General features: G+C 47.0%; 1 protein-coding gene across 5 annotated transcripts in view; it reads left to right on the forward strand.

The window, feature by feature from the left end:
• ZDHHC3 (zinc finger DHHC-type palmitoyltransferase 3) overlaps positions 1-13,901 on the forward strand; it is a 61,296-nt gene that overhangs the window by 22,185 nt on the left and 25,210 nt on the right. For all 5 annotated transcript variants that reach the window (XM_032161839.2, XM_032161838.2, XM_032161840.2 and 2 more), the window contains one exon: positions 10,790-10,914. In XM_032161839.2, the coding sequence (XP_032017730.1) occupies positions 10,790-10,914 (125 nt within the window). The remainder of the gene's footprint in view (positions 1-10,789; positions 10,915-13,901) is intronic.

Consider the following 13,901-nt stretch of genomic DNA (forward strand, 5'->3'; position numbering starts at 1 on the left):
TATATATATATATAAAACCTTATGGTCTCCCTCAAGCAGTTACTTTACTGCTTTCAGCTTTGAAATAATTATTCCAAGTGTAACATCTGAACAATTGCAACTACCAGAGCCTTCTGGACCATTTATCAGTGATTTACTCCAATGTAACAGTAGATAGATCCACATAGAGCTTGAAAAGAAAAGGGAAGTGGGAAATGACTCACAGATGTGTAAACAGTCCCCTTGGAAGTGAGACAGCCGTTTGAGAAATAGGGCAAAAGGGACAGTTCTCTAAACAGAGGGAGGAGGACAAATGGACAGAGGAGCAGGGCAGGCGCCTCACTTGACAGGCACGCTGGCCTGGAGGTGGCGTGGGTGTGGGCAGGAGCACAAGTCAGGCTCATGTTTGGTCTCCTGACCTTGCCTCCTTCTCCTTGCCCACTCTGAGGTTGCATAATTTAATCATAGGAGCTTTCTGTGTTCTGGAAACACCTTAGACGTTTAGAAGTCTAGAATGGCTCCATGTGTCCTGAGGAGGCAGCCTCTTGAAGACAAACTGGACTCAGAAACCCTTATCTTACTACCCCTCTCTCTCTTTTCCTCATTTCTCGGTTTCACCACCTTTTCTTTTCCAAATTCCTCATTCTCCGAGCTCCCTCAGGAATCCTGAGGGGCTTCTTTATTTCTGAGACAATGTCTGTCTCCCAGAAGATGCTTAAACCTGACAGATGTAGATTGTTTCTTTTTGTCCCGGCTGCCAGGAAGCTCAAAGCCAAGTGTTACACAATCACAGTAATTGTATAAACCCTTATGATCAGCATATTTTTGCCCCTCCTTTTTTGGATCTTATCGTTTATTAACTTCATAAATTATTTCAAATCTGAGACTTGAGAAAAGGAGGAATATACAGTCACTTGTCACTTGATGGGGATAAGTTCTGAGAAATGCGTTGTTAGGCAATTTGACCATTGTGCAAACATCATAGACTGTACTTACACAAACCGAGATGGTACAGCCTACTGCACACCTACGCTGTGTTGAATAGCCTCTTGTTCCTAGGCTACAAACCCATGCAACGTGTTACTGTACTGAATACTGTGGGCAACTGTAACACGATAATATTTGTATATCTAAACATAGAAATGGTACAGTAAAAACATGGTATTGTAATCTTGAGGGACTTGTCATTGACTGAAACATCATGATGTGCATGACTGGATTTATAGTCAATTTAACCACATTGTTAAGGAAAAGAAAATTTGTCTGTCTGCCTGCTCCCCCACCCCGACCACTCTTGAATCCCACTCTGTGAACACCTTGCTATAAACAGACCTCCATGACTATCTCAGACCACTACCAGCCACTGATTTTCATTTCGGCTGCCAAAAGTCATTGAGTGGAAATATTGGGGCTCACTTCAAACGTGCAATTGGTATTCCCTTCTGGAGTCTCTTTCAGCAGCCTTACAGAGCATGTGCTGTATTCAGAGCCCAGGTGGCAAGTATTTCCTGGAAGGGTAGCATGGCAGCATGATGTTGGACCTGTGGGAACATAGAAGAGGAACAGCAGGCCAGGTGCTGGATGCAGCCAGAGAAGGGCCTTGCCCATCTCGCCCAGAGGTATTGGCACATTCACTGCATCAGGTTAGGGGACTTGCCTGAGGGTCCATTGGAGTATCGTGCTGCATTCTCCCTCATGCCAGGCAACTTCTCACCCCTGCCCCCGAGCAACTTACAAATCCCAACAGGAAAAGCTTTCTGGCTCCAGAGAGAGGAAAGCAGCCCATTTGGGGACCAACTAGCTACCTTTTACTTTTCTGTGGAGGAGACACATGGCCAGTGATGCAGGCCTGGGGTTGGTTGCCATGCTCCTGGGAGAGCTGTTAGAAGGAGTTTCTGCCCAGACTGGTGGGTGTGCACAAGCTTTGATCGCATGGCCCTGCAACAATTTAAGCAGGTTTTCATTCTTGTTGCTTGAAATGGATGGAATGTTGAGTCCTTGAAATTATTGGCATTTCTTTAGAACCTGTCTCCACTACTTTCCATTGTTTCTTTTTATATTATCATATCATGCTAGATACTTATTCAAACAGCCTTAGTATCCTAGGCCTGTTTCAGTCTTAATACTAGTGTGCTGAGGTAGTGGGTGGTGGTAGAATGATGTTGTGACATCAGGCAATTAAAGTCTTTTCCAAGTCACTTAACAGAAATACCTGGTAATGATATGTTTGTCTTCTGATAGTGGCATAGGTTCTAGACTTGGATTGCCTGGGTCAGAACCCTACTTCTTTTTTTTTTTTTTTTTTTTTTTTGAGACAGAGTCTCGCTCTGTCGCCCAGGCTGGAGTGCAGTGGCGCAATCTCGGCTCACTGCAAGCTCCGCCTCCCAGGTTCACGCCATTCTCCTGCCTCAGCCTCTCCGAGGAGCTGGGACTACACGTGCCCGCCACCACACCTGGCTAATTTTTTTTATTTTTTAGTAGAGATGGGGTTTCACCGTGGTCTCGATCTCCTGACCTCGTGATCTGCCTGCCTTGGCCTCCCAAAGTGCTGGGATTACAAGCATGAGCCACCACGCCCGGCCCAGAACCCTACTTCTGCCACTTATTAGCTGTGTTACCTTGGGAAGATGCTTGACTTCCCTGCCTTTGTTACCTCATGTTTAAAATGGGGAATACCACAATCTCTACCTCATAGGTTTGTTGTCAGAAGTAACTAACAAAATACAGTTTTGTCACAAAGCATTTGGAACTATGCCTAGCCTATAAAATGCTCAATAAATGTATCATTATTCAGCTTGAGTTTATTGAATACGTTCTTCGTGCCAGGCCCTAAGCAGTTTGCTGAGCTACAAGTTGACAGATGTTGTCTTGTCTTCCAGGAATGTCCTGTCACGTAGGAGAGAGAGTGTGTAATTAAATGATGTGTTCCATACTATACATACAAGCTGTGGTAGCACAAAGGCTAAGTAATGGGTTCTGCCTTGGGTGTGGCCTGGGGCCATGAGGAAGTAACAGAGAAGGTGATCCCTGGGTGCATTTTAATTTGGGTGCTAGAAGCAAGGAGGTGCCTGGCAAGTTGGAGCGGGTGAGGGTTGGATTGGTGCTTAAATGGAGCCCCTGAGGGTAGAAAGGAAAACTTAGAATGTTGCCTTTGGGAAACTCCAAATAGACCACAGGGAGGGACTGTTTACGGAGGGAGGTGGCACTGGATTGGTAGTCCAGGGCTGAGATATGGTAGCCTCAAGAGCCCTGCCCAGGAGCTCGGACTCTGGTCCATGGTCCCTAGGGAGCCAGTGAAGGTTTTAGGCCAGGGGAATAACGTGATCAGATTTCCATTAAAGAAAGTTTACTCTGGAAATTAGTGGGGAGAAAGGATAGAAGTGGGTTGCAGGATTTGAGGGAGAGACTAGAGGCAGGAAGACCTGGGAGATGCTCTAATAGTCTGGGGCAGATGATGATGGGCTGAACTAAGGCATGATGGTGGCGTGGAGGGGAGAGCATGGGATTCAAGGCACAGTCTGAGGCAGAATTAACCTGGTGGAGTGAATGGGATGTGCGGAAGAGGATTAGAGGAATTGGTGGTGATTACTGGATTTCTACCCCAGGTGACAGGGTACATGGATATGCCATGGGCCAGGAAAGGGAGAATTGAGGGAACAGTTTGGGGAGAAAGCAGCAGGTTCCGTTTTAGCTGTGCACAGTGCCTTTGGGACAGCCAAATAGAGAGATCTGCAGATTCAAGGGGTCTGAGTTGGAGCTTGTGATTGGAGCATTATCACTGAGTGATGGTGGAAGTAGAGTTGAAGATTGTTCAGGAGAGAGTGCAGAATGAGCAGGGAAGGAAGGAGTCTTGGGGTGAAACCCTGAACCCTGAGGAACACCAGTAGCCTGGATGGGCAGGATTCCAAGAGGAGGGGAGAGGCACAGCCCCACAGACAGGGAGAAGGACAGTGAGGAGACCCCAAGGAAGACAAGGGCTAAGAATTGACTTTTGGATTTGGCCACAGTGAGTTGCTCAGTGGCCTGGTGAGAACAGTTCCCTGGTACAGAGGGGACAGGTGCATGAACAGTAAGGGAGAGGTCAGCAGAGACATCAGGTGTACAAGGCTTCAAGCAGCTTAGCTGTGAGAAGGGAGGGAGGGAGAGCTCAGAGCCTGATAAGAACACAAGGAGAAAGCTTGGAGGTAATGGTATGGGGTCCCTGAGGGCCAGGATTGACTTGAGCCTCATCTTCCAAAACAGTGGGTACCTGTGAGTCCAGGGACAGTGACACAGTGAGATGAGGAATATGAGAAGGATTTAACCCTAGCAGCCTTAATTTTCTCCAAAATAGAAAAGGAAGTGGGCAGGGGTCAAGGAAGGTACTGGAAGTTTGGGCTACCTACTAAGGGGAATGGCTGACCGAGGCACATCACACCCTACCCCACCCCTAAATACACACAGGTGCACATACAAGTACCATTATGTTCCTTCTGCACTGAAAACTCAGAGCTCTGTGCAGAGAATGTGGAAGGAGTTCTGCCATGACTAGAGCAGAAAAGCTTTAACAGCTTCTACACACTTATTTTAAAACAGATTTAAGTTGGTTCCACTGTGGAGCCAAATATATATTTTGGAAGCTTTATGATCTGCTTTTTATGAGCCTATAGATTTTTTAAAGTGTTTTTACCTTAGTACAAAGAGAAAAGACTTTAAGAATATGTTTCAGGATGTTGGTAGTACTTGTCTTGGGGGATCAAATCAGAGTGAATTTTTCCTTTTCCACTTTTTCATCTGTATTTTCTTTCTTAAAACCATGAACAAGTATCACTTTGGAAATGAGAGAGATAAAGTCAGTGCATTTTGACCTGCTAGGCTTGCAGCAATGTGGAAGCTTCAAGACATCCCTGTGGAGTGTGTAAGAATGTGGGGTAGGGGGATAGGCGTTTCTCAGTAATGCAAGCATGACAGCAGTGACAAAAATGTCTCAGGCCTTCAACCCCCTGCTGTCTGTCCAGGATTGTAAAGAACAAAGTTCCTTACCATGAACTAATAACAAAGAGCTCTGAAATCTGTGGAGATGAGCCCAAAAGAGCATAATACGCATTTTAAAAAAGAATGAAACAAAAAATTGCCTGAGGCAGAGCCTGGAAAGTGTATGCATCAGACTCCTCAGTCTCCGGGGCTGGCCCAGCTGCTCTCTGGCTCTGAGAGGTGGGCTCAGGTGGTTGGATGGGTGGGGCCCTGCCTGAATGGAGGTGGGCCTTTTGGAAGATTTATGCAAATAGAGTCGCATTTTGGGGGCACATGTTTAGAAAGGCTGAGCTGCTGAATGATATCTCTACTCATGGTCTGGAATAAATAGGCCGTAATGAGAATACCAAACAAGAGCTCTGATTCCCTTTATGGGTTAGAGGTTTCCTCTTGCAGTCTTTTATACAGGGCCCCCGGGGGCTTACAGTACATTCTGGTGGCTGGGACCTTCTTAAAAACTGGGACTAAACAAAAAAATCACCTGGGCCATAATTTAGGAAAACTCAAGCCTCGTTGCTTCATCTCCTTGGGGGAAAGGATGTCCCCTTGCACTTTTTCTCTTATACACATGACAATAGTAACTTCTAGTTGTGGTTTTCTGGTTTTAGGATCCACACACAGTTGCCTAAACTCAATTACTTTTTACATGAAAGAGAACACAGCTGGGGGCAATGGCTCACACCCCTGTAATCCCAACACTTCAGAAGGCCAAGGTAGGAGGATTGCTTGAGTCCAGGAGTTCAAGACCAGCCTGGGCAACATAGTGAGACCCTGTCTCTAAAAAAATTTTTTTTAATTAGCTGGACCTGATGGCTCATGCCAGTAGTTCCAGCTACTTGGGAGGCTGAGGTGGGAGGATCACCTGATCCTGGAAGGTCAAAGCTGCAGTGAGCCAAGATCATGCCACTGCACTCCAGCCTGGGCAACAGAGCAAGACCCTGTTTCAAAAAAAAAGAAAAAAGAGAGAATGAAAAATAAGGCCCTGTGGGCTTGAGACCCTGTCCTCTGCCTGGACCAGTGCCCTTCCCAGGCCGCCTTGGAAATCCACTTATGCCGTGTGGTCTGGGCCCTGCCTCACCTTCATGAAACTTTCCAGACCCTGGCCCTTCACCAGTGCCTCACTGGTGGCCCGTTGGATGTCTCAAGGTGAGACAATAATGACATTTTGGTTACAAGCCTCAGGAAAGTTGATCATATTCCTACTTTCGATGGTTCCTCAAGTTTTTTTTTTTTTTTTTTTTTGCTTGTTTTTAATGGATCATTTCCTTTTTGCAAAAGCCACATGTTTCTAATAGAACATTTAATAAATATAGTCAAGAAAATTAAAAGTACCTGTGATCCTCCTATATAAGGTCTCACTATGTTGCCCAGGCTGGTCTCAAACTCTTGGCCTCAAGCTGTCCTCCCACCTTGGCCTCCCAAGTAGCTAAGATTAGAGACATGTACCACCACACATTTTTTTTCTTTTTTCTTACTTATATGTATGTGTATATATATATAAAATCTATTATAGATGTGTCCTGTGTCAATAATTGTGTATTTTGATGGTATAATGTCCAAAACTGTATTCTAACTGGTATTGTACATACCATGTGGTCCTTGCCCAGCAAAATGTGTTTGCTTTTAAACCTTCTGTCATAGGCTTTTCTGACATCTGACTACATTTTGCAGACCAGATTTTTTTTCTACTTTTTTAACTTAAAAAACAAAGTAATGAAATACTTTAGAGAGTTGAAAGAGTATAAAGGACCTCGTTTCCACCCCACTCTCAGTCTGAACCTACAGCACTGAGGTGCGCTTGCATGTGAACAAGTGGTCCTTCAGACTTTCTCATTGCCTTCTTGTCTCCTGCTCCTTGTGAGCCTTTGGCTCCTCATCCTCAGTGGGGAAGCATGTCATTGCTCTGAATGACAGGTCAGCCAAGTGCTGCCCATCTCAGGAGTGAATAGGTCCTCACTGAGGCAGGAGAAGCAGAGGCTTGGCAGGGGAAGGGCTGGGGCCCAGCAAAGAGCCTGTGAAGAGCAGACGACAGGAGATCTGTAGGCCCACCTCTAGGTCCGTGCTTGAACTGATTTTCCTCCCAGGTGCTCCTCTCCTGCTTAGTATCCACCAGGATCCTCCTGGCCTTCCTAGGATCCCCACTTTCAGTCCTCCAGCCTCCCTTTAGCTCCTGACGCACTGGTAGCCATGCCTTTCACTAGGTGCTCAGCCTCAGCAGCCTCACTACATCTGCACCTGTCCACCTGCCAGCTGTTTGAGGCCTGGGCTCCCATCGCTTCTTCGTACTTCCCACAGTGTTCGGCATGGTGTAGACCTTCAGGAGAGAGTTGTTGGTTGACTTGTCTCTGCAGTTTTCTTAGCTGGAATCTTAATCCACTGTGAGTCATTTTCTTAGTAAAAGACAGAACCGCAGCTCCCTTGCATTTCCAGCACTTAAAGATTTTTCTGTTTCTTCAGTGGCTCTTCCCTTCCCAGAATTCTTTTATAGGAAAGATTCTGACACCCAGTCTTCATCCCTTCTGCCCTGGGAACCCCTCACTTGGCCTGTTATAATCCATCAGTCCAACTCTGGGGAGACCAGGGGTGCTCTATCTGAAACTCCAATTTGCCCACCCTAATAAACCATACTCTCACTCTGGGCCCATGAAGGATGTGGGGACAGTCTTAGTTTCTGTTCTTCTGATGTTGCACTGACTTCCCTGATTGTGGTATCTCATGGGTGCCTACTGAGGAGTGGAGCTTGCTGTGAAGTAGACCTGACACAGGGTCCAGGGTGGGAAGAGTGCCCCAGTCCAATGCCATAGCTGTGGCTTGACCTCATGTCAGGTGTGGTTCTTGTTTGGGAGCTGGGCCAAGCAGGCAGAGTTCCCAGGATGGCACATCCTTGGCTCCCTGTTGTCACTACTTCTTTCACCCCTTTGCTGGAAGCTGCTGGATCTTTTACCTTTCACTTTGTGTCATACTGTGTACCAGGCCAGGGCATCTGGTACTGATCAAGGTAGACCCAATCATGGAGTTTCTGGTCTAGCACAGTAGGTCTCAGCCCTGGCTATAGAGTAGAAGACTCTGCTAGGGAGTGTAAAAAATGCAGATGTCTGGGCCATACTCCCTGGTAGTTTTTTTGTAGTAGTGCTGCATTAGAGTCTAGGCATCTGTAGTTTTTTAAAGCTGCAGCATTGGTGCCAACACCAGACCCAGAAAATAGACCACCATATACTGAGCACTTTATCTGTGGCAGTACCATCTGAGCCCTTTCTGCAAGTTGTCTATATCTAGTTTAACCTTCTCAGTAATGCTGGGAATTAGATGAGTCCTGCCTCACTGATTAGGAAACTAAGGCATAGATAGGCCCACCTGTCAGTGGGCACACCACTCGCAAATGTAGAGTTCAGATTTAAAGCAAGGCCAGGAGACTTCCAAGCCAGCTCTAACCCCTTGTGCTATGCCACTGACTGATCTTCTGTCTTGCTTCTTGGACCTATATTCCCAGCCACCTTCCTGGGTGTCCGTCGGGCACTTCAGACTCAGCATACCCTAACTGAACTGATCAGCTTCTCAGAACTTCCTTCTGCTCTCTTAATGGCTTTGACGTGCCACCACTTACCAGCTGCTAAAAATGGAAACCCTACTGGGGTTCATCTCCTCCCTTTTTGTTACCCTCTCCACCACCCAATAACAAGTTGTTTCCCTACCATCATTTGTAGATTCAGATCTCAGAATTTCCTCTCCACTTCTCCCCCTCCATCCTCATAATTCAGTTTTTCCTCACTGGACCATCAACAGTAACCTCCTACGTGGTGTCTGGAATTTTCATCTCTCCCTCTTCTTATCTGATCCACATAACACAGGCAACTGAGCTCTCTTCCTGAAGCACCAATGTTACCTAATGGCTCTAGGCTACCTATAAAGAAAAATCCCATCCCAACCTGGCATTCAGCGTACCACATGGGCTGGCCCCAGCCCATCGGTCCGGACTCCCTGCTGACACTGCATACACACAGCTCAGCACACTGATATTCTCCCTGTCTCCCAGATATGCCATGCTCACCCTCACCTCTTTGCCTTTACTCATGCCCTCCTCTGCTGGAATCCCTTTTCTCCCACAGGTCTACCTAGCCAGCCTCTATACATTCCTTGAGACAACCCTTGAACATCACTACTTAAAACTCCTCTGATTCCCCTGGTTAATTGGCTGCTGGCTCCTCTGTGCTCCCTCAACACAAATACCTTCCACAGCATGTAACCCCTTTTACTAGAATCGTTTATCAGCCTCCAAAACACTATAAGCCTTGGAAGCAGGGACCTCGTTTGATTCCTGAGTCCATAGCAGTGAGCATGAGAGCACAGGGCTCAGCACCAAGCAGGCTCTTGGTGAAGGTTGGTTATTAAGACCCTACTTAGGCCTGTGCACTGTCTGTTTTCCTTCTGCTTGGATCGGTGCACAGCCAGAGCAGAATCTTAGGCATTTTGGCTCTGCCATTGGCTCTAAAGAACGCTAAGTGTTCACAAGCATACTCCACAGGTGGAAGAGCAAATCAGAGAGCAGCTCTGGCCAGACAGCAAGTCAAATACCTGAGGGCAGCAGCTCCCAGTTGCTTGTGGATTCACTAAGAACCAAATATAGATTACCAATTATTCATAACAATACCACTGGTAAAAATAAAACTTGGCCGGGCGCGGTGGCTCACGCTTGTAATCCCAGCACTTTGGGAGGCCGAGGCGGGCGGATCACGAGGTCAGGAGATCGAGACCACGGTGAAACCCTGTCTCTATTAAAAATACAAAAAATTAGCCGGGCGTGGTGGCGGGCGCCTGTAGTCCCAGCTACTCGGAGAGGCTGAGGCAGGAGAATGGCGTGAACCCGGGAGGCGGAGCTTGCAGTGAGCCGAGATTGCGCCACTGCACTCCAACCTGGGCGACAGAGCGAGACTCCGTCTCAAAAAAAAAAAAAAAAAAAAAAAAAAATTAAAAAATAAAACTTAATCCCAGCCAAACAACCCATTAAAATGTGGAGCTGCAAATTTTGATCTGGGGAAACTGTTAGACATGATGCTCACCAGTGAAACTTAGGGAGAAGCTGATATCAGGAAATTTAATATAGACCAAAAAATAGTCAGTGAGCCAAATCCTCACTGCTATATAGGAGAGAATGGATTCAATGAAAATAATTTCAGTAAAATGAAAATATAAAGTAATCAGGAACAATGTCACTGTTTAGTGTAGAAAATTAATCAAAGAATTGGCCAGGTGCGGTGGCTTGCGCCTGTAATCCCAGCACTTTGGGAGGCCGAGGCGGGCAGATCACAAGGTCAGGAGATTTGAGACCATCCTGGCCAACATGGTGAAACCCCGTCTCTACTAAAAATACAAAAAAATTAGCTAGGCGTGGTGGTGCATGCCTATAATCCCAGCTATTCGGGAGGCTGAGGCAGGAGAATCGCTTGAACCCGGGAGGCGGAGGTTGCAGTGAGCCGAGATTACACCACTGCACTCCAGCCTGGGTGACAGAGCAAGACTCTGTCTCAAAAAAAAAAAAAAAAAAAAAAGAAACAAAGAAAAGAAAAGAAATCAAAGAATTAATGTGGCCTAATGGCATTTCCTCAGAAAAATTTTTGGTCAATAAATATTCCTTAATGTTGGCATAATTCTGAACACAGAGTCCACATGTTGTTGGTATCAAAGTGTCCTGTCCATGTGTGTGTGTGGTTGCTGCTTTCAAGTAACTATCCCCACTGTAGAATGTTAGAGCTGATAGAAGCCCCCAGCCCAACCCTGATACCTTTCATCTTTCCTACAGGGGGCAGTGCCCAAAGGAAATGCCACTAAAGAATTCATCGAGAGTTTACAGTTGAAGCCTGGGCAGGTGGTGTACAAGTGTCCCAAATGCTGCAGCATCAAGCCCGACCGAGCCCACCACTGCAGGTACACTCACTGGGGCTCACCTCCTCTCTTCTCCCACTGTCCTGCCTCCCTCCATCCCTGCCAACACGTGCCTCCTGGAGTAGCACACACTTCCCCAACATGGGCCAAGTCAGCATCAGGATTCCAAATGTCCCCTGCTCTGGGCAGAGAGTGATCATTGTGAGTCTCGTTCCTGGTCCCTGTGAGCCCTCTAGATTGCAAAGAGCATTTGGTTTGAGCTCAGGACACCTGTCCTGGGACTTGGCTCTGCCACACCTGACATAGGACCTGGGCAGGGCCTTTGTTTTTATATATGTAAAATGGAGAGGATTTCTGCTTTTCCTACCTCACAGCTTTATTACAAGGGTACTATGACAAAAAGCTTTAGAAAATCATTCTGTGAATGTCTAGGACTTGAAATGAAGGGGTTGTCCTTGAATGAAGGCTTTCTTTTAAAACTTCTAAAGGTTATGATAGTTGCAGAATTAAACCAAAAAAGAAAGCCATTTCCCCATCTTATCTGTGGTCAGTTTTCTATTTTGTTTTCAGGTTTCTTTATTAAGTTTTTCTGATGAGAAGACATCTAGCTAAAAGTTGTACTTTATTGGCTGGGCACAGTGACTTACACCTGTAATCCTAGCACTTTGGGAGGCCAAGGCAGGAGGATCACTGGAGTCTAGGAGTTCAAGACCAGCCTGGGCAACAAAGCGAGACTCTGTCTCTACAAAAAAATTTTAAAATTAGGCCAGGCGCAGTGGCTCACGCCTGTAATCCCAACACTTTAGGAGGCTGAGGCAGGCGGATCACCTGAGGTCAGGAGTTCGAGACCTGTGTGACCAACATGGAGAAACTCCATCTCTACTAAAAATACAAAATTAGCTGGGCGTGGTGGCACATGCCTGTAATCCCAGCTATTCGGGAGGCCAAAGCAGGAGAATCGCTTGAACCTGGGAGGCGGAGGTTGCGGTGAGCCGAGATTGTGCCATTGCACTCCAGCCTGGGCAACAAGATTGAAACTCCATCTCAAAAAAAAAAAATTTTTTTTTTTAATTAGCTGGGTGTGGTGGCACACGTCTGCAGCCCCAGCTGCTCAGGAGGCTGAGGGCAGAGCATCGCTTGAGCCCAGGAGTCCGAGGCTGCAGTGAGCCAAGGTTGCATCACTGCACTCCAGCCTGTGCAACAAAGTGAGACCCTGTCTCTAAAAAAATTGTATTTATTTATTTTGAGACTGGGTCTCACTCTGTCATGCAAGCTCATAGCTCACTGCAGCTTCAGACTCTTGGGCTCAAGCAATCCTCCTGCCTCAGCCTCCAGAGCAGCTGGGACTACAGGCATGCACCACCACACCAAGCTAATTTTTTTATTTTTTGTAGAGACACAGTCTCACTTTGTTGCCTAGGCTGGTCTCGAACTCCTGGGCTCAAGTGATCCTCCCACTTCAGCCTCCCAAAGTGTTGGGATTACAGGTGTGAGCCACCTCGACTGGCATACAAGGAAACTTTAAATGCTAAATTACAGAAATACAAAAATATCACTTGGTCCCCTTTTCAGAGGGTATGTGTTTGGGTGGGGAGGGGTTATAGAGGAATGAATCTGCTCCAGGTGTTGGAGATCATCCTTGTCAGGCTTAGCCTGTGGAGACATTTGGGTGTGTGAGAGATCTGAATGGCGATTTCTGCCTGGCCTTGCTGCCTGTCTTTCAGAGGAGAGTGGCCAGTCTCCAGCACTCAGATTCCAGAGTCAGCTCCCCATTACCTGTGCTGTGCCTGCGGCACCGCAGCCTGCCCTGCCTCAGCATCAGTCATCTATTTTCGTCTTCCTACTCACCCCTGGAAATTGGGATTGCTGCAGGGATGGCCTCCCTAGATAAAGAAATTAAGGTTCAGAGGGGGTTAAGTGAGTGCTCCAAGGTCATACAGCAGTGAGTACTAGAGACAGGTTTGGGTCCCGGCAGTTCTGGCTCCAAGTCCAGACAGGGCTCTTTCCACAGGAACTCCAGTTTGGGGATGACACATGTAACTTTATGTAGATGTATGTATGTTTTTCTGTCTGAAAGAGGGAAATCTGCAGACCTCCTCAACTGGTTGCCACCTGCTTGAGGGAGAGGGCTGAGGAGCCTGGGCAGGGGTCTATGGTGATTGCTAGCTCCTCCGGGGTTTCTGTCTGGGTCAGCTTGCTTCTGAGATCTAATTCAAGGCTTGCCTCCTGTGCCTGAGATGGAGGCTTCAGTCTGGTCTTTTCTTGCCACTCTTGGGCTCAGGAGCCAGCTGTTTTCTAACCATCACTCAGATTTTTTTTAAAAAGCTCAGCTTGCTTATGTGGTTTCTCAGGATAGCCCGGTGTGATGGAGCAGACTCTGGCCTTGAAGTTGGAGTGGTTGGTGTTGGAAGTTCAGCTGTGTCGCTTGCTACACTGTGGACCTTCGGCCAGGTGCTGCATCTTTCTGAGCCTCAGCTTTCTCCTCTGTAAAAAGGGTTGTTTCTTTGTAGTTTGTTGTGAGGCTTAAGTATGAGTAACTGTGAGTCACCTAGCTCAACAAGCGTAAGCTATTGCTAATAGAAGAATGTGTATGGAGTTAGGGATGTGCTGGATTTGTAAAGGCTGGACCAGAACGGGGAGGTGTTAACTTTGTATTATAGAAAAAAACTTCTGGTGATTCTTTTCTCTTCTCTCCGTGAGCCCTCAGCTGCCTCCGCCGCCTGGCATTTTCCTCACTGCCTCCTCCTTGCCTCTCTCCCCAGGATGATCCAAGGGAGGTAGTCTTGTGTGCTAGCAAACAAGTCAGCTTGGGCAAAGCAAGAGCTGCTGATTCAGATGAACTAAAGTGAGGATGCCTGTAGAGTTGCTTGTTCCTGCCTCAGAAATGCATGCTGACAACTGCTCCTTTGTGATGGTGTGTGGTGGCCCAGGCCAACTGGGGACCCACAATTTTGGATAAGCAGAATCCCCAGCACACCAGACAGACTGGGTTTGTTTATAGTCGTTGAGCCCAGAGGCTGCCTGCCTGG

Source organism: Hylobates moloch, unplaced genomic scaffold (genome assembly GCF_009828535.3).
Source record: "Hylobates moloch isolate HMO894 unplaced genomic scaffold, HMol_V3 SCAFFOLD_8, whole genome shotgun sequence".
NCBI lineage: Eukaryota > Metazoa > Chordata > Mammalia > Primates > Hylobatidae > Hylobates > Hylobates moloch.